At 40.3% G+C, this 25,978-nt stretch overlaps 1 protein-coding gene across 7 annotated transcripts in view; it reads right to left on the bottom strand.

The window, feature by feature from the left end:
- Window positions 1–25,978, bottom strand: part of ENPP2 (ectonucleotide pyrophosphatase/phosphodiesterase 2) — a 100,731-nt gene that overhangs the window by 17,396 nt on the left and 57,357 nt on the right. For 5 of the 7 annotated variants that reach the window (XM_019642116.1, XM_019642120.1, XM_019642119.1 and 2 more), the window contains exons 10-19: window positions 24,459–24,524; window positions 23,700–23,772; window positions 16,817–16,925; window positions 13,913–14,038; window positions 10,460–10,491; window positions 9,627–9,754; window positions 7,516–7,603; window positions 7,261–7,348; window positions 5,962–6,146; window positions 2,846–2,897 (exon numbers count right to left, since the gene is read on the bottom strand). In XM_019642116.1, the coding sequence (XP_019497661.1) occupies window positions 2,846–2,897; window positions 5,962–6,146; window positions 7,261–7,348; window positions 7,516–7,603; window positions 9,627–9,754; window positions 10,460–10,491; window positions 13,913–14,038; window positions 16,817–16,925; window positions 23,700–23,772; window positions 24,459–24,524 (947 nt within the window). The remainder of the gene's footprint in view (window positions 1–2,845; window positions 2,898–5,961; window positions 6,147–7,260; window positions 7,349–7,515; window positions 7,604–9,626; window positions 9,755–10,459; window positions 10,492–13,912; window positions 14,039–16,816; window positions 16,926–23,699; window positions 23,773–24,458; window positions 24,525–25,978) is intronic. The other 2 variants (XM_019642117.1, XM_019642121.1) reach the window with 1 other exon arrangement.

Raw genomic sequence — 25,978 nt, 5'->3', positions numbered from 1 at the left:
TTCCTCTTCATTTCAGTAAAAGACTTGATTTTCTAACAGTTTAGATATTTATAGCAAAATATTGCCTAAGATTGATTTAATACACCTCTCTTTTGTTACCTCATGCGTCCCCTGGGTTGCTTCCTTACTGTTATGTCCAGCTTTTCCACGTGTGTTTTGTGTAGATGCATGAGTGTTTTTATGGCATATGATATTAAAATAGCCACATAGGAATGTTACAAGTGGAATGTACATAGCGTGTGGTTTATTCTGAAAAAAAAAAAAAAGAAAACCAGCTACCTACAGGTGTGTTTAAAAAAACTCAGGATAAAAATAATACAGCTTTACATTTGTGTAGAACTTTAAGGAAGCAATTATTCTTAGCATAGCACGCACATGCACTCACTCACACACAGTGACGCGAACTCACGAGGGTCTGTTCTGGTGGAGCAGATGTTGGAGGTATTTCAGGTGAGAGGCTAGATTTATGACCCAGGAAACACCACAAAGACCCCAAAAAAACTCTGACTAAGGAAATGTCACTTTTGTAGCTAAAGAAATTACTGAAATGGGATCCTTAAGGAGACAAAGACCAAGTGGCAGAGACACAGAAAAACAGAGCTAATGCTGAGGCTTATATATATGCCAGAATCTAAACAAGGAAATGCTTTACACAAATAAGACAATGACATATAATTGTTTTCATTTCATTAATAGTTTTAAAGTCTCTCTTGAATCATTAAAGGCTATCCCAATAGGCCACGAACAGACCAAGGAGACGTGCTACCATGATTCTCCCTTATTATTTTATGTCACCAATGTGAAGTCATATCTAGGAAACTATCGGTGACACAGCTGACAGAACCAGATGTCTCAGGAAAATCAGTTCCCAGTCCAAGGTGGGTGCTCAACAAATGCCCATAAGGGCCCATTTCCATGAAAGTATATGAGCTTTAAGTTTCGGCAATGTAACATCATCTTGAAATAAGATACTTATGTTCACATTCTGAGCAAAGCAATGAATGGGTGAGCAACTATAGCTTGTTTCAGCTCTGAAAGGCAGTGACTCACCTAGAAAATGCCTCTTATTTTCACACTCAGAAGTCTGAAGTTACTGTTTATGCTGAGTTGTGGGACTGGTTTTGTCACATGAGCACACTGCCAACAACAAACTAAATGCAGACATTTTTTTCCCCCAGATGGAAATGTTTTAGGACAAGGAAGAGCCAGAACTTGAATCAGCAAAAACAAGCTGGGAGTCAATATTAAATTATAATTCACTATTTCATTAGTGACTTTTAGAAAAGAAACATCTCAGTATTATTTCTCTGCCTTGGTGATTGTATATTTGAAAAACACATATCATGAGACTCTGCAACCCTTGAACTTGGCAACATTCCAATTTTTCTAATTATAATGACCTTGTAGTCCACCAGAGGTCAGATGTCAAACATTTCAAATGACTCCTCGAGTTTGTGAAGGACTTGTGCACCTTCCATCAACTAAGTTCTATCTTCAAAGCTGTGTTCATCCAACCACATGCCAAAGAGTCTGTGTGTTCTCTGATCAAAAAGAAAAAGGCAGTGGTGGTAATGCAGAAAGGGGGGGGGGGAGATGAAGATCTTTATAAAGAGGCAAAATAAGTAAATAAAATCTACTGGTTTCCTCAACCTTTACTAATCAGATTGGAAACGGCACATACGATAAACAGAACCATATGTAAGCTAATAACTCAAGTATTGCTCTCAGGAGAATTTGACTATGTGCATCCCTAGTATAGGACCTGGGGCTGCTGTGCTTTGAGTTCTATTTACTTTTTAATATACTTTTAGTCATTCCTTTGCTGTTGCAAGATGCTATCCCATCTATTGTAGTAACCTGTCATCCCTTCTTTCTAATTCTCTGGAATTTCAAAACCAGGAACAAGAGGTTGTGGGGTAGATTGCATTATTGCTCTTAATTACTGACTGCCCTTTTGTGAAGGATTATATACTTCCACCCATTGCCATGTGACTTACAGGACAGTGTCCCTGTTGAAAGAATATACTTCGCTATTTCATTGTTTTCCTGTACTCTGCTATCGCCAGTGAACTGTGAATGGAAGTGACAAATGCCTCCTAAGAGCAGAAGTGTTGAGACCCATGGCATAGTTCTGCCATTCCTCTTTTCTCTCTTCCAAGTAAAGGGCATGTCCAGCTAGGGGCTGCTCTTTCTGCCTGGATTCCAGAATCATGAGCATTCATGGGGCAGTGCCACGCTTAGCCTAGTCAGCATACTGACATGTGAGCAAGAAATGCAGCTTCCTTGGTACAGATCGCTGAGGTTTTCTTTCCATCACCAGCTTGCAAAAGTTGACTAATCATGCGTGTTGTCATTGTACATAAAATAAGAGAATGAGTTACGGCTCAAGATGATCCTTCTGTGAAAAGTGGGTTCAGATTTGGTTCCTTCTGTGTATCTCTCCCCACTACAACCTATACCCTGACTCTCCATGTAACTGAGCTACAACATAGGTACCAGCTGCTATTATTTATAATTGTGACTTCTAGTCCCTTCATAGAAGTTCCCATCAGCACTTTAGCTTATGACCCATCAGATATAAAATGGGGTGTTTGTTTTTCAAAGGGCTTAAAAGCTATTGAAAAAAAAAGGTAACAGAATATTTCTGAGTATTACACAGCTGGCATCTGTGTACATAGCATCAACCAATACCCTTTGCCAGATGGATACTAACATCACTTTGCAATCCAAATTTTCATTTTAAAAAATATTGTGCTTCTGCTATGAAGTAAATAGGAAGTCTCTTCAGTTTTTGAAAACTAGAAAACAAAACTTATCTGATTGCTTTTTTCCATCAATTCCTCACCTTCTGTGGAGCCTTTTATATGAAGACGTTTGTTGAGTTCATCCAATTTGTTCTTCGTGTGTGAAAACCAGAAAAAGAGGAAAAAAAGCAAATTAGAAATGTTCTTTCGGGCTGGCCAAGTGGCGCGATGGTTAAGAACTGGCTTGGGACGCCAGAGGGCCCCGGTTCAGATCCCACATATGAGGGCCAGTGACACTGCCCTCCACAGCTAAGATGCTAAACAACAGCTCAACCTGGAGCTGGGCTGCCGTGAGTCGCCCGCTACGGCGTAGGCTGCAGCCCCTGTGGCAGTGGGTGGCCATGGGATACAGTATGTAGCCAGCAGCCAGCGTGAGCAGCCAGCGTGAGCAGCCAGCAGCCAGCGTGAGCAGCCAGCAGCCGCAGTGAGCGGCCGTCCAGAAGCCAGCGACTGATCTGCCTCGCCCAGGAAGAGCGCAATGATGGTGCCAACTTGGGCCAGTGAAGCAACGTCCTCCACAACTAGACTGAAGAACAAAACAACAGCAACTTGTCTGTTCCCCTTCCCCCAATTCCCCAGCACTGTTCCCAACCCCCCAATTCCCCAATAAAAATCTTTAAAACAAAACAAAACAAAACAAAACAAAACAAAACAAAAAAGAAATGTTCTTTCTTCTCTGTACCCTGGTCTCCACTTAGTAGCCTGCTAAATTCAAAACACGATCTTAAACTCTATGCCTATTATAAGCTCTGTGGTAGAAGGACAATTTCATCTCAAATTGACATCTCAAGTCTAGGCTCCACTTGCTAGGAGTTCTATGGTGGTGAGCACATTCTTTAATCTCTCCATGACTTTGTTTCCTTTTCTCAAATCTGAATAATCATGGTTCCAACCTCGCATGCTTTTAATGATGATAATTTGAGCACATATATGTAATTTAATTAGAATAACACCTCAATATTTCAGATTAATCTCTAGTGACATTAAAGTGATTCCCAAACTAATTTATGAAATTGCTTTTTCCAAAGCTGAAAAGTAATGGCTCAGCAACTCAATCCTTCACTGTATATCTGAGAGCCATCTCTAGCATATGTGTACAAGAAGACATTTGCAATAATGTCTATTGTAGCATTGTTTGGAGGCGATAACAATTAGAAATTACTAACTGTTCTCAAATAGAAAAATGAATAAAGTCACTATGGTATGTTTTTTCAATTAAATATAAACTCGTAACAGTAAAAATGAATGAGTTAAAACTTCATGCATTAATATGCATAAATCTCAAAAACATGATGATGAACAATATAATTGCAAGACATATATAGTTTAATAGCACTTACATAGAAGTTATAATATGTATAACTATACTATAGGTTATTTCAGGGAACTATACTAAAAATTAATTAATATACCATTTAAGAGATACATGTGTATGGAGTAAAAGTATTGAGACCTGCATGACAATTATACAACCCATATTCAGGATACGAGTTACCTTTGGGGTAGGAAGGAAATAGGATTGTGGGGAAAGAGGGTACACTGAATCTGTAATGTTTTCTTTCTCATGATGTGTGTATTGAGGTCATCATTTCATTAATCTCTATGCCTTTTTCGTATATCTGGATTTTTTTATTTTTTTAAGAAAAGGAAAATAGTCTTTTAGAGAAACCTATCGACAAAATAAAGACAACCCATAATTCCTCCAATATGTCTTAAGATAACATATCTGAAATGTTTCTTGTTGTCTAAAAGAAAGGTGATTCAGAAAACAAGATACAACTAATAGAGTCCTCTAACGTTAGAGTTAAAATCCACTTCAAAGACCACTTCTTATTGACTTTGGCAACACAACTTCTTGAGCTGAGGTCTGAGAATTACCTGCAGTTAGAGTGATTACCCTCATTTTTTGGTCAGAAGCAAAAGTAGGAAGGAGAAAAAATGGAGATTGGGGCAGAAGAGCACACTGGATTCTTCCAGGGGCAAGCTTCCTAAACTGTGGTTCCTGGGCCCCTAGGAGTTCTGGAAGGTAGCAAATGGTAGGGGATAGGGATGGAGCACTAGGACAACTAGTTTCCATTTCTCTGAGGTCTACTAGAAAGACCACAGGTTTGCCCATAATAAAACGACACATGCAAAAGTAACTGATTGCTTTGTTTTGCGTTGGAATCACATCAACTCAGTGTGGTAACACTGATTATTTCTTACTGTTGGAAGCACTGATTGGCAACTATCAAGTTCTTTGAGCAATATAAAATTCAATCAACAAATTATTGCTTAACACTTGTCGTTTGTTTGGTCTTGGAAAACTGTCCAAACACAATGTGCTGGGTCGTCTCCATTTGCACCACCACCCCTACCCATGCTGCACCCTTCCCTACTCCGCTCTGCGTCCTGAGAGACTGACCTCCCAGGACAGCATCAAAGGAACAAGCTTGCCCTCCAGCTTCCTGTTGGGCTCCGCCAGTGGGAGGTCCCCGCGGTGGATTAGAGGTGAGAAGGGCAACAGGGTATTGATTCCCCCAGCTTCCTTCCTACAAGGTTGTAGTGTAGTAGCTGTACCCATCTACCAAATTCCACATTTCCTTCCTACATAGCTCTCTCTCCATGTTCTGGTAACTGCTCCCCACCTTTATGGTTCAGGCCTAGGACTGGTGCCCTTCTAGCCCCCGGGAGCTTCACCATCTCTCAATGACATCCCTCTACTCAGCCTTTGTTCTAGTCCTCACATTAAATATGTTTGAAACAATCCCTGTAAACCTTCTTCAGAAGCCTCCTCTGCGTGGGCCACCTGTTTCCTATTGGGGCCACGAGTGATAGACACCTGATCCAGATTGAAAAAAAAAGAAAAAGTCTTTGGTTCGGGAACTCTGATGCCACAAAATAGCATCACAAATTCTACTTTTTTTGCCCTTCATTTTCTATACCTGTGCTGTCCAATATGGTAGCCACAAGCTACATAGGGTTCTTTGAACATAAAGTAATTAAAAGTAAACAAAATTAAAAACTTAGTTCTAAGTGGTCAAATGCCATGTCTGGCCAGTAGCTACCATTTTGGACAGCAGAGTTATAGACCATTTACATAGCATGGAAAATTCTTTTGGAAAGCCCTGCTCTACACCCAACCATCTCCTCCATGATAAACAAAGATTATTTCTACCTTTGGCTCTACCTTATCATCACAGGTGCAGCCCAGGTCAAAATCAGACTGAAGGTACATAATCCCTGGATAACTGGGTCTGGTGACTTCCTCTGGCATGGTTGGCCTGAAGGTGTTGGCACGCAGGAGATGGTTCAGACTTCCGTGGGTCCCATTATTGGGAGCTGGCTTCAATCCCAGGAGATCTAATGAGAAGAAAAAAAAAGAAGCCAGGTGCTTTGTAAATATTTTTTGATGAGCTATGGCAAGAGTCAAAACCATTCACCTTCCAAGCGTCTGAAAACTCTGAACATGAATCAGAATTGGATAAAACCAAATTTAGAGAGTAGGCACTCCCTTCTTACTCCATAAACCATTCTAGCCTGACCATGTCTGGCCACAGCTTTCTGAAATAGCATGCTCATTGTTTGATCAGATAGAGAGACAGTCCCAAAAAGAAAGAGTGAAGGAATAGGACCTTACCTAGCGATTGCCTGTATCTATGATAGTTACAACCCAAAGACAATTAGTGTCTTGCCTTTCTGCATCTCCACAAAACGTTTTAACCCAAATTTTGAAATGAGACTTATAATCAATAAACAACCTCCAGCCTGCCCTCTAATGTACTCCACAGAAGTACGGGGACAAGAGAAGGCTTTGGCCCTGTGCCTTGAGGTGCCACTGTGAAATGAACAGGCTGATTTCATAGCAAGTGAATGGCTGCCAAGCAGGCACACAGTGACTTGCCTAAGCTGAGAGGCAGGACAGGGGAGAGCTAGCAGCCAAGATGGGAAAAGAACCCAGGAGACCCGACTTTCAGACTCCCCCTCTAACCACCAGACTGGCTAAACAGACTCCCTGACTAAATAGGAAAAGTTGTCCTCATTCAGCAACTAGAAGTTCAAGGAAGAAAAATAATTAGGAGCACAGAAATAGCTGGCCAGGATGCAAGCTGGCAACATTTTAACTGAGCTGCAACGCGAGAGATGGAGGTGGGAGAAAGCCCTGTGCGGAACTCATGCTTCACCAGGTCTCTCTGACCAGCGGTGTCAAACTGTAATGCTATGTTAGATCAGCCAGAGGCTGCCAACAGCAACACTATGAAAACTCCTCATTAGTCAACGGGTGGAAGAAGACAAAGAAGCCATAGAAGGCATGATATGCTGTCCTTCGAACCAATGGGTGAGTTACAACAGAATTTCTGCAGGAAGATGAGGTGGTCCCAGAAAAAAAGACACTTCATTTCTGTGTCTGACATTGAGGAAGTTCATCTGTTAACTCAAGATGGTTTCAGTGGTTCTTATTAAATAAGTGACTTACCACACATAACATTATACAGTTCAATGTTTTCAAAGGGAGGCACTTTAGTCTTGTACTTAAATGTTGGGCCATAACCTACAAAAACAGTCTTCCAAAAGATAAGAAAACAAAAACAATTAGATACTGCGAATGTCCAGTAGTGACCCCTCCCCTGTTTATGAATACCGTGTAACTTCACGCACACCACCATCCCCCATCCCTTCTGAGGATCACAAAATGCATTTTCAATTCCCAGTTCTGTGATCATGATCATACCTGCATGCTGTTGACCTTGTTATCAAACCCGTGGTCTCCTTGGAAAAAGCACTTTCCTGATGGTTTCTTATAAACATCCAAAGGTTTCCTACATCAGAACAATTGTATAATCAGTCAGGATTTCTCATGAAATCACTGATAAAAAGCTCATTTCCGTGCACAGAGAATCTCTAAGAAGTGGGTTTTACAAGCATATTTATCTCTATTTTAATTGCATTACCGCTGTGGTGATGAAAAGGTGATGCTGTTCATTTCCCCCAAGTGCCTTTGCTTTGACGATCAGCCCAGGATACATGTGGACCTCTGAACAGAAGTCATGGTGCCCTCCTTGTACCTTGTGCTTGCAGTGAACAAAGCACCTGTCACAGATGATGCTCTGTGTGCCTCCTATGCTTCAGCTCCAAGGTCGTAAGATTCTCCATGGTAGGACCATGTTTGTCCATTCACTTCTATATACCCCCCTCTCTAGGCTCAATGCCAAACACATAGTAGGCACTTTTTAAATATGTCATGTTTAATCAATCAATGGAGATCTGTATTCTATAAAATGTTTGCATACATTTACCTATGATATAATACAACTAGAGAATATAACGGAGTGGTAAACTTACTATATAGTGACACATTTAGCAAAAGCCCAGCCTTACTTACATTAATATCTCAATACAGAAATAGAAAAAGGAAATACGGTTCCCTATACATCAAAACTATTGGACCTTCCCTGTGACAAGAAAATGCCTTTTGCTTAAGTGTCATGTAGCACTTTTCCAAAAATCTTTGGTGTTTTATTACAAAGATTCCCTAAGTACCTACAGGGTATGTCACACTGAAGTGAAGTGTTTGGGAGAAAATAGAGACATTAAACATTTGGGACCCCACCCTTAGGAAAAGTGCTTTCGGCTTGGGATAATAAGGTATACACATATACTAACCCAACGATGCAAGAGTTTAAAAGATTTGCTGCTAATTAAAATGTCTGGCTTTGGTCTATGCTAATTTGCTCAACTGTCATCATCTTTCATTTAACCTCTACTCAACAACCAGGTTTACTTCATATAAACCTACGAACTTCACCTAATTTGCTCTCTTCTAAGCTGCCCCATATATAAATGTTCCTGCAGAGGATATACTCAGCCAAGACATCGGATCATATCTTTGTAACTTTTCCACAAAGACTTCCCATGCCTGTTCTCAATGATTTCAATAACTTCTGGTCTTCATTCATCTCTCTTCATAATCCTACATATTTAATTCTATATACCCCCTACACCCCCACCCCCCAACAATTACAGTAGGATATTAGGTATCTGTCATGTGTCTCTCCAGGCATTCCATATTGATAGAATCTCCAAGAGGATGAACATTTTCTCATTATCTTCTCTCCCTCATAAACTCATTGAAGTACCCTGCTAGAGTGTATACAGTAGTTGTTCCGTTACTACTACAGACCAATTCTCAACACTTTGCTTAAGGAGAAAGTTGGAACAAGAATGAGTGCGAAAGGGCTGCTGCTGAGTTTGTGTGAAAATGGATAAACTTTTAATGATTAACTCCTTGGAAATGGTTACAGCTTCCAGAGGACACAGTCCACAAAAGGCTCAAGAGCAAGGAATAGTGTCTTCCATATTGGAATATTTTGTAGCTTAAATGAAGGCAAATAACTGAAATACATAAGGCCAAATAAAACATACCCATAATAACAGAGGTTTTAAGATTAACAACATTGTCTGATCTCCTCTATAAATGTTCCTTATAGGCTAAGACTTGTCAACTGAGAGCAACTTAGTTCACTGCAACTAAGAGCATCCCAGTGACACTTTTGACTTCCTCAAGGAATCATAAGGTTAGAATGTAAATTCAAAACACTGAAAGAGACAGAGACACACAGAGATGCACTGAGAGGCCACAGAAAGACACCAAGATGCTGAGACCCAGAAACTAGAGATGTATTGTCTCAGCACTCATTGTTTTTCCAGCATCCAGCATCTTTGGCAACAGTGAGATATCCCACTGAGATTTCTTTGTATGATGGCTGAGGACCTCCTAGCACTCCAGTTGCCAAAGAGGTGGTTACAAAGATGAGAAACAGGGACGGCCAACTCCCAAGTTACCTTGCCACATGCCATCTGCGTTCCACCAGTAAATGGATGTCCTCAATTCTTCTGTTGTTGGCATAGTGCAAACGTTTGGGAAGGTGCTGCTTCATGTAAGGCTTAAAGTGCTGATCTGGTTTTTTACACTGAAATAGAAATGGAAGTTGAACTTTAGATGGAGTGTCTTCAATAGAAAGGCTTATATAGTCTCCCTCTAGAAAACTGAAGCAGGTTTTAAGCCACACAATAGGTTGCTTAGTGAATAAGAGGAATTTGTTACTCCCCATCAGGTCATATAAACGGAAAACAGGTTAAAGAAGATTCAATCACTTTGGAGATGGGAGGTTATCAGAGAGGAGTAAGGAAGTTTTAAGACACATTCCTGACTCATGAGAGCATCACTAAGAGCAATTTAAGATCCAAGGCCTTTCCCAATAATTCCAAGTCACGGGATGGGACATAGGCTGGAAAAGGAGAAGGACGCATGTCCAGGCCTATGGGATTACATCCTCATGGGCTTTGAAGGTCTCTATCCTGGATGGGGGAGTGATGGAACAGGATAGGTGGTGGACCGGCCTGGTTCACAGAGAGTAAGGATTTGTTTAATCCTGCGTGCATGCTTTTCACTACTAATGGAAAGATAAAATATTGTCAGTTTGTATCATTGCCAAGACCATTAGGGAGCCTGCAGCTGTCCACAGGCCAGCAATTTCGAAAGCTCCAAGGGGAACAGATACACAGGACGGCAGGGCGATGAGGAAAATGTTCCTCCCGCCCCACAGGAGAGTGAACCCAGGAGGTGAGCACATGGCAGCTGTTCCCAGGGAGGCCTGGTGCCTTGCAGTACTTACCGTGAGGTTAGCAATAATGGCTTTAGGGTCATCTGTTCAAAGAGAGAAGGAGAGAAATTTCAAAAGGGATGACAATGATCACTGAGAGAAATCATTTTTGCAGCAAGATATTCAATTCCTTCTTTCCCTCCGCCCCTCCCAGAAGGGCTATCACTTTAATTTTTGTTTAAAATATATTCAAATTGTGTGTGGGTGTTTAGTATTGCAGTCAGTGAAAAGCAGCTTGATAAGTGGAACAATTCGTATAGTAAATTTCCCTGCTGGGTCTGGATATCCTCTTCCGGAAGGCAATTCCTCTTGGAAGGCTAGGTCAGTTGCTTCTTTAAAGTCCCCCCCCAATGGTCCAAAAGCTGGTGCCTGGATTCAGCTCATTTGCATTTAACATCAGGAAGTAAACTGGCCATCTGGGGCACTTAGTGTAACTCCCTATTTATCTGCAGCTCTTTGAAACAAGTTATCGTCCACTTTAAGATGAATCTCTAAGCCACTGAGTTGTGTCTTCTAAAGGGAGTTATGTTTCCTCAGTAAGATTCTGGATCTAATCACATAGGGAGCTGCCCTTTCCAGCCACAGACACACACATCTATGCACCTCCTTTATTTTCACTACCGGCAAACAAAGGATATTTTAGTCAATACCCTGACCTAGCTAAAAGCAAAACTATGTAAATAATGGTTGTGTATAAACTGTGGACAGGATTATATTATCTGAAGGTCCCCTTTTGGGGGGGGGGGAGAAAGAGGAGATTGTAGGTTGGTTGGATTTTGTTTTGTTTTTCCAAAAATTTGCTTTAGTGTGTTATTATAGAAATCAGCAGAAAAGGAAAGCAGAGTTCAGAAGAGATACCAGCTGTGGAGATGCAGCCCTCCCTAGAATATAAACATCAGTGAAGAAGGTCATGTCTGTGTCCTTCCTGCCATATCCCCGGGGCCTATGCATAGTAGGCACTCAATAACATTTGTTAATAAGTATAAATGTGTTGAAAATGCATGAATACGCTTGCCTTCCAGTATACATTGACACCATTGAAAGGCAATTTTCAGAATCTCAGTTCTAAAGCTATGAAATCCAAAGCTAAAATGGGGGTTTCAGTCTACTTAAATTGGGGTTCAATGTCAATTGCTCATTTTCACGGAAAGCAAATAAGTACAATCAGGCCGCGTAACAATGTTTCAGTCAATGACGGGCCACCTATATGATGAGCCTAGGTATATATATAGCCATAGAGCCTAGGTATGTACTAGGCTACACCATCTAGGACTAGGTTTATGTAAGTACACCCTATCATGGTCACACAAGGACAAAATCACCTAATGACACATTTCTCAGAATGTATCCCCATCATTAAGTAGAGCATGACTATAATAGTGGTAGCAATAATGGTTAACCCAAATTGTGTCCATACCACGTGTAGGCTGTCTGTAAGAGCTTTCCAGGCACTTTCTTTCTGATCCTTCACAACAACTCTGGGAGGTAGGTGCTAGAACCCTCACCAAGCCATTGGGCATTTATAAGTCGGGGGTGCTGACACCCCAGGGCCCTAGCACTCTGAGCAAGCCATGCTTTGAACCTCTACACTCTGCAGCTCATACACCACAGCCTTCAAAAAGACCAAACTTCATGCTCTTCAATAATGAATAGAAATAAAGAGCATGGGGCAATCTCACGCTCAGATCAAACCCAGAGAACTACCAGAAAGTCACAAAGGCCCAAGTCCACATTTGGGACACCGATCCGATCCAACAGATCTGAAGTACTTGGTCCTCTCACGCAAATAGCTCCCATGTTGTATGAGAGGAAGAGACCCCTAGCCCGGGGTAGTGCCTAAGAACCAGAGAATCTGGGTTTAAATCTGAGCTTTGCCACTTACTTACTAGCGCTCATACTCTGAGCCAGTTCCTTCACCTCTCTCTTTAGCCTTGATCTCTACTGCTTGTAAAAAGGGATAATAACATGTATCTCACAGGGCTATTGAGAGGATTAAATAGGATGGTGTATATACCGAGCTGAAATAGTGATGGAACCAAGACATCATCATAACTAAATTTATCTAGCTTTGGCTATGTGTAAACACTAATCTAAGGGATAGGTAATCTCCCATTTACTCTTCCCCACTATCCTTATTTTATGGACGAGGAAACGAAGGCACAGAGTGTTTAATGGCTCCCCCAAAGTTCCAGGGGGCACCTGGCTGCGCTGGGACTGGAGCCCAGGCATCCTGTACCATTGTCTGTGCTCTTAACCACCCAATCTAACATCTTTCACAAAATCAAATCAGGTATACAAAGTGTTGCATAAAGTACAAAACATTTCATTATTTGGTAGTTATGATTTCATTGGCCCAAGGAAAGTTTTTCTTCCCCCCTAAACAACCTCCCCGCTACATTTCCTGGTGTCTGAAATACCTTTCAAAATAGACAAAAGCTTTCTCCCCTAAGCCTTAAAACACAAATACTAAATCAAGAGGTACCATAGTGCCGTGAATCCTGTCTCTGGTGAGGGAGGTGTCTATCTCAAGTGGGCAGAGAAGGAAGGACATGAAGGACAGCAAGGACAGAAAAAAGAGAAGGCAGAAACATTGATGTTTTGTTGACTTCGCAACGTTGCCTGGAGCTGACCTTGGAACATTTCCCATTTGTGTTGACTCAGGAACGAAGTTGGGGAAAAACTTTATTTTCCAAAGCTTTACGCTTAGTGCCAATGGTTTCTAATTCCCAAGGCTAAAAACTATTTTTTTCCCCCAAATGCAGCACGTCTCCAATAGTTTTACATGGACCTCTCAAAAGCTAGGTGGGCAGCTCCTAAAGCATCTTAGTCCATAAATTCAAGGTCTTGTCAGTGATATCTCACAACCTGAGTGTTTAAAACATAAGTGATAAAATGATTCCTGTTTATTTCTAATCATTCAAAACAGATGCCACTTCACAAGGGCTTAATAGTTCCTCTTTCTGGGTTCTGTCAATCATTTTTATAAAAGTGGAGAGTCCCTTTCAACCGGATGCTTAAACACATTCAGGGTCTGTGTGTGGTTCTGCCAGCCCTATCATGGACTCCCTCGCTACAGCTAAAGAGCAAGCCGGAACCTCTTGTTGAAAAGTTCCTCTCTTGTAAACAGAACTTTAGGGTTTTACACATGTCTCAAATTAAGTGTATTTTTTACATGATAAAAACAAGAGCAAATATTTATACAATACTACCATGTGCCAGGAACCACTCTAAGTGGTATAGATTCATTTTCACAACAACCCTATGGGATAGCTGTTATTATCATTCCCATTTTTCAGATGCAAAACTGAGCCTTAGAGTTTAAATGACTTCTTCAAAGTCACTTAGCTAAGGAGTTGCAGAGCTAGGATTTTTACCCAAGTATTCAGAGAAGCTTCGGAGAACAAGACCTTACCTCTCCCAGCGTATTACCACTCTAACAACTTAGGATTTTAAGAATGGACTTACATTTAGCATTATTGCTAAATTTGGGTCGAATTCTTCCTAGAGTTCCAGGCACTAAAGTAATGTCATCCACATTAGTCAGGTAATTGCTTAAGAACTCAGTTCTATCACATGTGACATCTTCCATTCCTATGGGGAAGAGGAAAAAAAAAAAGGATTTTCAGGCAATCTTAAAATTAAAATCTTAACACTGACATGAAAAATAACATCCAGGTATCTCTTTCACTACTTTCTAACAGCTTCATGCAAGGCTCTCTGTCATTTGAGAATTCTTAACTTGACTTTAAATTTTTAAATGCTTCTTTATATAATCTTTTCACTAGACTTTGATTTAGTCATATTATTTTGCAGCACTAGAAGGTTGAAAATGTATCATCGCAATTACCATTTTAAGTCATTCAGCAAGAACACCAAGACTAAGAATGTAGCCATAATCTTAAAAAAAAAAAAATCCTAGATTGCTTCAAACTCGTCCCAGCTGGGGGTGGTGTAAATAACTGGAATATATAGTTCCATGTCTCTTTTACAAAATGTCATTTTCCAACTCTCTCTCTCTAATATATCTCCTGACTTGAGTACATAATCACCAGTCCTCGCTCTGACTCCACTGGTGGCCTTGGATGTTACTGACAAAACAATACTGGCAACAAGAGATGAGAAAGAAAAATGTCAGCCCCAATGACCACCCAAACTGAAAAACAAAATAAAGCTGAAAACAAGCTGTAAACAATGTAATCAGTCAAAACTGACCTCTAGCAACTAGAACACAAAAGGGTCGAGCCAGGTAGGAAATTTTTTTAACCAACAAATAGCTCTCCCCCCGCCCCACCAAGATTTCTTTCCTGCCCCCATCAAGGAAAATTGCTTGATCAATGTTTAAAATAAATGTATAAAAACTAAAACTCAAGTGTGAGAAGCACAGACTATGGAGGCTGGTAGTGACTTTTTCTGTCATTTCAGAATTTATGAGATGACATGGGAACTATGAAGTTTTAATATATTGCTTTGCGCAATCCAATATGTGAATATTCAAGAGGGGAGAAATAAGTGATTCTATAAAAGATGTCCTAAAATTTTGATTCAAAGAATTATAACCCAGACTGGTCTGAATCCAGGAAAATTCAAATTATCACCTTCCGGGATCCCAGATTCAGGCTCCACCCCCTTTTTCTAAATATAAATTAGAAGAGAGAAAAAAACATATCCAAACATAGCACAAGGTTATATATCTTGCATTTTAACATTTAAACTCTCAGGAAGAAAACTAAAAACAATAAACAGCCACTATGTTCTAGCACAACGCTAACCCAGGAAGGGGAAGTCTCCAAATACATATTAATGGTAGATGGGAAGGATCTTCCATTTGTTACATTTCGAGGAAGTCACCGATATCACTCCAATGCTGAACCATCTCTCTTGCTTTCAAAAGCCATATGTGACGTGCTTCGGACACATCATCATCCCCCTTCACCCTGCAGACTAGCTGTGTAGGGGGCGCTAGTGTTCTCGTTCTACACAAGAGGGGGCGGAGACTTGCAGAGGTCACATAACGTATACCGTGTCAAATGCTCCTCAGTGGAGCAGTGCAATTTGAATTCTACTGCAGCTCAGTTTTACTCCAAAGCCCAGGCTCTGAGACACTAGGCAGTACTATCTTTTAATTAAGAGATGCTGTGGCTTACCAAAACCAAAGCAATCTACACATCTCGGAAGCCTACACACTGGCAAGACAAGGTTTTAATCTTCAAGACTTTTACAATGCTCCAGTGTGTGACTCATTGGGACCCATCTACTTCTTAGACATCTGGCTTCAACCTGTGACCAAATGCCCTTGACACCTCTGGGCAACTTCAATTGAATCAGCTGTGTCACATGCTCCAAATTTTTGTCCTATCTGCAGCTCCCCACCAAGTCAAACTCGGGGAGCATGCTTTTGCAGAGGGTCACATTTAGTTTCTGCAAACGAGCAAGGTAGTCCCACAGCTTAAAAAAAAACCAACAAAAACAAACAAACAAAAACGTCCCATAGATATCTGGAACATTCTGGAAAGAAAACTTCAAGCCCAGAGCAGAGCTTTCACTAGGGAGATATGCCTGTTGTTCTTAACAGAACTATCAAAGAGTCAGCCAATTTTCTTCTTCCCAATTCTCTCCTAGAAGGGAGCAGCCCCCTATTCCAGGGTAACTATTTCAATTTGATAGTTCTGGAATGCAGGAGGCATTCTCTAGAACTCAGTCTGAGCACTTGTGAAATAAGAATGCTTTCTGAGGGCCCCGCTCCAGCTCTATAATCACATAATGTTTATCACTCTCTTGATCACTTCAAAAAAGGGGTCATGCAGTTTTTTTACTTTAGACAATGATTTAGAAAAACTGCTTCCTAAACTGCTTCTTCCTCTCTTGAACAGTCTTTTCTATTGAAGCAGGGTGCTCTGGTTTTCATCTCGAATTCTCTCTGTGAATGCAGGGAAGTGATTTTACTAATATGCCAGAGAAAGGAATCCTATGTCTCCACCTCCTTACTACTTAGATTTATTGTTAGCCATATAAACTCCGTGGGCTCCTTTTGAGGATGTGGCTATCGGGGATGGGGTATTAATACCTGATACATAACACTCACAGAGGAAGTTATTAATGTCACGAGCAAATAGCCTGCAAAACTTTAATAAGAGACAGATTTTGTACAGAAAGGCTTCTCCTGCAAAGAATAGGAAGCGACAGGAAGTCCCTAGTTGAACTCAGGTTCAACTTAAGGTTTTGAGTCATGGCTTGATTTCTTTTCCCATCCAGAAAGACGGGGGTGAGGGGAGGTCCTGGAGTTCTGAGGGAAAGGGTTCCTTTCCTCAACACCATCAGAAACAATACCTATGAATCTATCCTACTAGCAAAGAAGAAACAAAGCTTTACCATGGTCTCCGACAAAGATGACATTTACACAGCGATGCAGCTTTAGTTGTTTCAGTCCATCCATTAATTGACCCACTGTTTTGTCAATTTCCCTCAGAGGATTTGTCATCTGGAAAAAGGAGCAAATTAGTCCCTGCAGATTTTTTGTTTTTTCCTTTCACCTTCCCATAGATCTTCTACTCCTAGAACATTCTGGAAAGAAAACTGCAGGCCCAGAGGCAGAGCTTTGTCTAGGGAGATTTCCCTGCCATTCTTAATGGAAACATGGTCTAAGTACTTTTATTTGTATTTTTTTAGGAGCATAAAACCACTCCTCATTCCAATCCCTTTCAAGATCCTTTGATATAATAATTATCAAAAATATTAAAGACAATTTTTTTTAGAGATAAAATGGCCTATCTAAAATGTAACAATGGTCTTCAAATGCAAGAATTTTGAAAGTGAGCAGAAAGTCAAATGAATCACTTAAGTCTTTTGCTCCCTAGGTGAAGTCACATTAGGCTTTGAACCGTGGAAGGAAGATGGAGGATAAGTGAATCCAAAGCAGTCCTGAGGTTAAATGGTACCCTTCACTGGATGGCAAATTAGAACATCACTAGCATAATGCAATCCATCTAATGTTCCAAGTAACTTAACTGTCAATTCTGAGAACAATAGATTGATAATAGAAAAACCTCTTCTGAGAAACAAGCTACTGCTTTTCAATTCAGTCCCCTTCAAGCTGGTTTTGAATAAAAGAAGAATCTACAAGAGTCCTAACAAACAGAAGTGAACCCCTGAGCTTGTTTTAGAAGATTTCTTATTTGGCCTAACGAAAAATGAAAACTTGGTTCTCTGAAGAACATTTCCAAATCCTAAGAAACAATCCATCTCTCATTTTCTTGCTTCAAATGGAAGTTTCTAACAGCATGAATTCTCCCACATATTAGGCACCTCCCCTCTCACTGTCATCTCTGTCCACTGGAAAGATTTCCAAACAACATCAGACAAGGACTTGACAGTACTTTAGATGAATTTCACAATTTAGCTACAATTACATACATACACCCAAGGCCACTGAGATAAGAACAGAAGGGATCTGCATATGATTTTTCATTCAGGCAATATTATCTTCCGTTAGCATCTTCTCAGGTGATTCAAAACCTTTCCTCATATCATGTCATCAGTAAAGTCAGTTGTAAACTTATTTTTCTTCATGACAAAAGTATTTCAAATTCTATCCCAAAGAGGAAGTCACAAGTGAAAGTTTCAGAACGGTCGATGCAGCATAATCTGAAGAGACTACCAGATGGCGGACTAAGTGGCATTTGCTTCCAAGAAAACCCTGCTCTCCTCTAAGACCTTTGCTTAGACAAACACCAAATATACAACATACATCAACCTCGACAATAATATTTTCCTTTACTAAACAAGACAACTCAAATAAAATCCTGAACCTTCTTCTTAGTTCAGACAATCAGAAATAAGATCATGCCTTAGGGGTATCTGAAGGTTTTGAGAAAATTAACAACCTATAGGCTGTTCTGAATATGCTGAGAAGACTAGGCATTACTCATTATCTCAATGTGAAAATACACACAACTCCATCTACCCCGTTTCCTCTTTCTTCTGTCTCAACTATCCCCTTGTCTATAACCTAAGACCTTTTCTGAATCCTGAAGACCACAATTCCAAGCCAATTTTCTATTGAGTTCAAATCTACATTGTCTTTGAGGATTCCCCCCAGCTACCTTGCTGGGTTGTTCTCAAGAACCAAGGCTACAAACCATTGTAACAAATTCTGTGGATACATGCAAGCAAAGCCCATGGTCTCCTTGACAGTCACTCAAGCCTAACTGTGAATACTAATTTTAGGGTGACTGACTCTAAAGAAAGTAGAAGCTCTTTTGTGCTGTCTTGCTGAAAGTTCAGGAGGGCTTCACATTAGTGTGAACCTCTGAAGTATCCGATTCTTCCAGACTTCAAAGCCAAGGATGAGACGCCAGAGTTTTTCTGAAACTTATTCAGCTGATTTTTGAACCAAGGGACCGAAAGAAACCTTTAACACGCCTGCCCGCCACAAAGCTTTGGAACAATGGATAAACTTACTTTGTCCTGACGAGTTTCCACGGCATAATGGTCCATCCTATGTAATTTTCTTCTTCTTTTCTTTGGAGGAGCAACTGGTCTTTCCTGTCTCCTCTTAGGGGTAACCTTCCTCTTAGGTCTCTTAGCCGGAGTAAGAGGTAAGCCATAACTACTCTCCTGTACTGGCGGAGAGAGATGTCGGGACTCAGAAGTCGTCTGTCCCTCTGGGTCACATAATAAAGCTCACACTTCGCCATCTTGGGTCAGAGGAGTCTTAGTTGGAAAAACTAAGTCTCCTTAAGTGAGGAAAAAGTTGGTATGAGGTATTATTCGGGGATCTCTAGAGAGAGAAGCCCCTAAATTGATCACGATGCTGCTGTCAGCTTCTTCACTGAGAACAAGGATAAAACTTAAGAGGATCTAGTCATATAGGTTTCTTTTGGCTGTGGAGACTATGGATATGCATGGACATATCTGGAGGTGACACAGAGTTCTGCCTTCCATAATTTTGCATTAGGAAGGAACTGGTCCTTGGTTATGAAAAGCTCTCCATGTATAAAATACTAGCCGAAAACTAAAATATTAGCCACTTGGTCATTTCAAGGTGACAGTGGGATCCGTGTAGGTGGTTCCAGCTTAGAATCTGACAGCTATCTGTTCACACCACCAACTATATCAAAGCAACTGTCCCCTCCATTGGCAAGGATAAGGAAAAATTGTAAAATGAAGGGTGGACTAAAACATAAATAATAAGCCTTTCTCCTTGGTCATGTATGTATGTTCATGAATCAGGACTTGAAGCAGGAGAGAAAATTTGTCACTGATAATTTAGGTTTCCAGTCCAGGGAAGCTCTAAGCCATGAGATAACCATAAATAGAACTTTTAAAAACTTCTCTTGTAAAATTAGGTAATGTGTAAAATGTCACTGAGATCTCTTCATTTTAGTATACATATCAAGAAAAGAGCCTATTTACATTCTTTCTATCAGAAGCCCTGATTTTTTGGGGGGTAGGGAGTGGCAGTACTATGCTTTTTTTTTTTTAAATTGTAGAGAGCAATAAAGGCTGACACATAAACTGAGTAAGGATGATAACCTTTTGGGACTTCCCAAATGCTGGCAGTAACGAGGCCCCTGATTTGCTGATGGTGCAAAGGTGAATTAAAGCAACAAGCTCTGCTGTCTACCTAGCTGATTTCTCTGGGTGGGACTGTCCGGAGAATCATTCAGATGCAGGAAGGGGCAGAAGGAGGAACAATGTTAGTGTATCCACAGAGGAGGCCATCTGCCATGCGGTTTCACTGTTTTCAGAGCAAGCGGCTGCAAAGGCCCTTCCATTTCTGTCTCATCCTCTCTCTCCGCCACAGCGATGGAAAAACATAGCCCCACAGACTCCGGTTGGGTTCTGTGTTTTTTTTTTTTAAATGCTTCTAGTTGTAAGCAATTCTTCATAAGAAGAGAAGCAAGAGGAAAAAGAGAGTTTTCCCATGTCATGGTCGCCGAATACATTCCGCGAGCGCTCAGGTCTGCCCATCAGATAACCGGCCATTTGCAAGAGACCTCAACATTCCCAAGACTCGGAAGGCGGGCCCTTCCGATTGCAGCGGGTTAGAGGAGCAGCGGGAGACATAGGATTTAGTCAAAATGAGTTTTCATCCAGTGATTATATTGCATGTATCTCCTTCTTCGAATGTTAGAAGTAGACGAAAGCTAAGTTTTCACTGACCAGCCATACTTTAGTCTGACTTGAGAAGATTGAGCCTGAGGTTAAAAGGATGGGAGGTAGAGGGGCAAATTTCCCTGCTTTTCAGAAGGATACTTTGCCATCTGAAGGTAGTAACTAGACAGCCAAAGCTCTGCCTCTAGGCCCAGAAGAGCAGCCGAATGAGGGGTCACAGAGAAAGCATAGAAGGTCAAAAAGATTGCGCCAATAATCAAAAGCAAGCATATTTCTCAACATTCACCATTACACTATGAAACCAGGAGCAATACACCATTTCTTGGAACTATTAGCCCAATGCTTGATCATCTAATTGAACAGCCTTTGAGAATCATCCTGGGGGAAAAAAAGTATACTCAAATATTAAGCTAAGAAAGCAGTACAAACTTCAACTGTATTCCAGCACACAACCCTTTGTTAGATTGAATCATTGCAATTAAACTTCAAATAGAAGATATTTTCTCATGAGATGGAAAAGATAACATGGTACTGATTTTAAAAATAATATTTAAGCTAGTATAATCTTTACATGCACAATAAACATAATGATGGATATATAGGTATATAGACCAATTATTCTACCAAAGAAGAGAGGTTTTGCTGCCTTGCTTTGGTTTCGTGTTTTAAAAGTATAAACTATTTTGTTTTTATTTCAATAAAGATAAGGTTCCTAGAACAAAATGTGAAATAGTCAAAATTTGAAAATATCCCTTGTATTATGAGAAGAAGGTGACCAGGTTACCAAGTTATCATAACTGGAGATATATTCCAAGATATCTAATCAAGAGTGTTTTACCCAGTAGATATGTGACAATATCCCAGTTACAAGAAGTATTATCCTAAAAAGAACACAGCATGAATACTTCCAGCTCTTAATTCATAAACACTATAGGACAAAATCTGTTTGTATATTTATGAGCAAACCTGAGCATAGAACCATCATTGCAGCAAATTAAACCATCTTATATTATACTTCATTTATCATTGCTCGGTACTTTAAAAAAAAGTTTTAGTTTGTTTTTATGTGTTAACAGTTTTTTAAAATTTATTAATTTTCAATTACAGTTGACATTCAATATTATATAAATGTCTAACCACTATGCTGTACAGCTGAAACTAATATAATATTGAATGTCAACTGTAATATTTTATTTCTTGATTAAAATACACAAACACTTTCAAGTAAGTAATTATAACTGAACTACACCTGTTAGAAATGCAGAGATGTTCCTTGATAAAGAACTTTGAATGCCAAGCCATATAACTTTCAAGGAAATGAGGATTATAAGAGCTGTATCTCATCTGTATTGTAAAAAAAGCCAACTTTGACATAAAGAAAATGCTCTGTAAGATGTGAATATAGTTATTAACTGACTACTCTGCTTATCTCCTGGTTGAAGGAGGGTTAAATGGTTCCATGGGAAGAACCCTGGGCTGGGAGTTAGAAGCTCAGAGGTCCTATCTGTAAGTTAACTTACCAGACAAGCAACTCCAGCAGCCCCAAACCTCTTTAGTTATCAGTCTCCTGCTTTTAAAAAAATGGTAATACTAATTGCCCCCAAAATCCCTATTTTGCCTATGCCACAGGATCTAGGGGGATATTATTACCCACGCAAAGTTGAACCTTTAAGTGGAGCACATGGAACTGCTTAGAGGTTTCTTTTCTTTTTTCTTTTTCATTTTTTTTTTAACATTTTAATAATGTGGTTCCTTTTGTTCAGTTTAATCTCAAAGAAATTCATCCTAAAGATAAAACGGCCACGCTTGCTCTGGCAAGAATAAGATTTGTGTTTCATGCGTGCAGATGTTTATCTCATTTTATCATTTGTGTTCCATAATCATGCAACACTGGTTAAACATCAAAGGGAGAAGAAAACGAGCATCAGACTTATATGACTTCAGTGATTTAAGGCAAACTAAGAATGGTTTTAAATAGCCATTAGTTTCCAGGGCTTAAAGAAATCGCCACTGGATTAATGTTAAAGCATTCAGAAATACTTATGGCTCCTCGGTATTTACTGCCTTTGTTTAAACATATTGCATTTAGCTCAAAAATACTTAAACCCAGTATTATCTGTATAATACTTATCTGTATTTCCCACTCATCCTTATGCTGAACACAAGGAGCTTAATTATAGCCAACAGTGTTGTCGTGGCTTGTTAGGGAATTGGAGGCAATTTCCATCAACAAAATTTTTCAAATTATTTCTCATCTAGAACCAAGTTTTAATACATTTCTGTAGACCTCACCACCCTAGTCAGAATGGTGGGAAATATGTAAAATATTAAGAGGTTTAGATTTGCAAATTCCACAGTATTTTAAAATTACGCCAAAATCCTGGGAAGATTTCCATCCCTAGATGAAACAAGGGCTTAATAAAACATCACCATCCCTTTCCGCTCATGAATTTGAAGTTATACGGGACACTACCTTACAAACAGACTGTCTTTTACAAGACTCTTTCATGTTTGATAAAGGGTGCCACGCTGCTCTGCTAAACAGATTCATTCAACACTGTGTTCCTCTCAATTCAGAATTCATTTCACTTTTGGGGGTGATGGCTATGTTCATACTCTTGATTGTGGAGATGGTTCCACAGGTATGTTACCTATGTCAAAATTTATCAAATGAAAAAGTGTTCATTGCTATAACATATGCCCTGTTGACTATGCCTGCTAAGGCTATTAGCATTACTTAGCTGACCTACTCTGTCTGAGCTGCATAATCATTTTAAGGGAGTGGAAAGTCGGTTCAATGTTTTGCACTGCAGGTTTCATCTCGAGTCTTTCCATTCTTATCCCAGTGATGGCAAATGGCAATGCTCCCTGATCGTCTGCCTTTTGACTGGTGTCTGCAGGGCTAGACTGTACCCCTCCCATGGACACCACGTTTGACTATCAAATCAGTCAGAAATGAAACTCCTGTAAGAGAAACAAGTATGTTGAAGATTTATAAAAACGTTTTGGGTCTTGCAGCTTTTTGACTGTGTATAATATCTTGCCGATACGTACTCCCCAAGAGACTTTGTACACTTGATGAAATAAGGTCATAGATCAGGGACACAGGTTCTCCTCAGGTAGATGACAAGCTACTAACCTCAGGGCCAAAAGGCCCATATTTGTGTCCAGAGAAATCAGGTTGCTCGGAATAGAAGGCATAGACCGAAGGCCTACGAGAAAATTGGGAAGGTTCAGAATCCCCCAAGCCAGAATACAAATATCCCTCCACATTAAAAAAAAAAAAAAGATTTCTCAAATCAAGTTAATTAATCTGCCAACCACTACTATCTTACCATATAAAAATATCTTGTTCTTGTTTTTGTTTTGGTTGTTTTTTTCTATTGTGCCCCACCTCCACCCCCCACCCCAGCACCACCCCCACCGTGGTAACTGCCTGGTACCATCTTCAGAAATCAAAAGTCACAAAGAAAAATCTGAACACACACAGTCAGGTCTTTGACCCTCAAGATAATAGAGCACAGTGACAATTCACATGGGCTATGCAATCTGCTGCCTGAAAGAACAACTCCATTAAAGTGAAAAGTGAGTCTTAATGCCAGTCCTTGAGATGCTGTTGGTTCATTTATCAAAGCCACAAACTCCCTTAAACTCTGCTGTAGTGGCCAGAATTAACAGTTGTAGTAATCCATGTAATTAAATGGTCCCCAATAACTTATGTCCATTGTATGCTTCTTAGGGAAGTTACGCTTAAGGCTGAGAACCACAAAACATAATAATACTGAACCTTGGCTGTGCTTCTATTTCAGTCTATCTATTGTAGTTTTTCACCCAATTCTAAGCTAAGATGAAAATATACTGAAGAAAGAAGGACAGTCAGGGACAGGAAAACAAATACCTTTCATTGTCTGGCAGGGTGAGCCACTGTAGTATGGTCAATATTCTCCGCTCGTGAGGGATGACCCTGGAGGGTAATAACAAAAAAAGCATCGTGGGAGTTTCTAGGGTAATAACAAGCAAAGCATCATGGGAGTTTCCTAGGGTAATAACAAGCTAAGCATCATGGGAGGTTGCATTTCCACAAACTCCAGTCTGATGAGCACTCACTGATACACCCAGGCCAAGTGCTCTCTATTTACCACCATCTGTTTTCACTTCATATAAGGGCCTCTTGAATCAGTGTTTAAACTTCCATTTCCATTTGCAACATATTATATTGCTCAACCTCTGCCACAAAGGACAAGACTGGAAACTCTGATTCACAGTCAAGGACTGAGGAAAGGACCCCAGGCTCAGAATCATTGCCATTTAGTGGGTAAGGCTATTAGCTACGGCCACAGAGGGACCAGGATTTACATCCCTGATCTGCCTCCTGTGAGTGGTGTGACCTCTCTTGACCTTTAAGCCTCTTTCACCTCTCTCAGCCTCAGTTTACTCATCAGTAAAAAATAACAACAAAAAACACTGCATGGCTTGGTTGTAGGAATGAAAATGAAATAAAACAGGCAAAGGGAATGTATAGTGCTGGCACACAGTAAATGCCAAAAAAAAAAAAAGATCGTATTTTTATTAATGATCAGAATTAGTTGTCATTCTGTCTCTAGCTATGCCTTTAGAAACATGATTACATTCCTCCTTTATAAATAAGGGGTTTAGAAAGGTATTCTTGAAATTCTCTTCCAGCTCTATAAAAATCTATCAGGAATGGGCATGTATAATTATGAGACTGACAGAAAGGGTATAATCTTCATCCACAATGACTTTTGTGTTTAAGCCTCATTTTTCCGTTGAAAATATAGTCACCCTAAATCTGGCACTCACTTTTAAGAGCTCTCGACTACCCTGATAGCACTGGATCCTGGGCTGAGTTACATTAAGATGCTCCGAAGCTGAGTGATGTCTTTATTTATAGAGCAATTTGCTTATGCTTTCCTAACAAGGAACACAACAGGCTTTTCTGCTCCCCCACCCAAGACCAGGCAGTATAGCACGTTTATGATGGATTCCAACCAAATCTCAAGTTTACTTGTGGTGAGTAAAAATTATTGTGGCCAAGAGTGAACCCTAGTAAAAAAACTATGGCATCTGGGCGATAATGACGTGTCAATGTAGGTTCATCAACTATAACAAAGGTATCCTTCTGATGGGGGATATTGACAATGGGGGAGGCTGTGCATGTGTGGGGGCAGGGGTTTATAGGAAACCTCTGTACCTGCTGCTCAGTTTTGCTGTGAACATGAAGCTGCTCTAAAAAATAAACTCTATTAAAAATTTATCATGGGGCTGGCCGAGTGGCGCATTGGTTAAGAGCTGGCTTGGGACGCCAGAGGGCCCCGGTTCAGATCCCACATATGAGGGCCAGGGACACTGCCCTCTACACAGCTAAGATGGTGAACAACAGCTCGACCTGGAGCTGGG

Source organism: Hipposideros armiger, unplaced genomic scaffold, assembly GCF_001890085.2.
Source record: "Hipposideros armiger isolate ML-2016 unplaced genomic scaffold, ASM189008v1 scaffold_65, whole genome shotgun sequence".
NCBI lineage: Eukaryota > Metazoa > Chordata > Mammalia > Chiroptera > Hipposideridae > Hipposideros > Hipposideros armiger.
The sequence above is the reverse complement of the archived record's forward strand: the minus strand, read 5'-3'. Positions and strand labels throughout refer to the sequence as shown.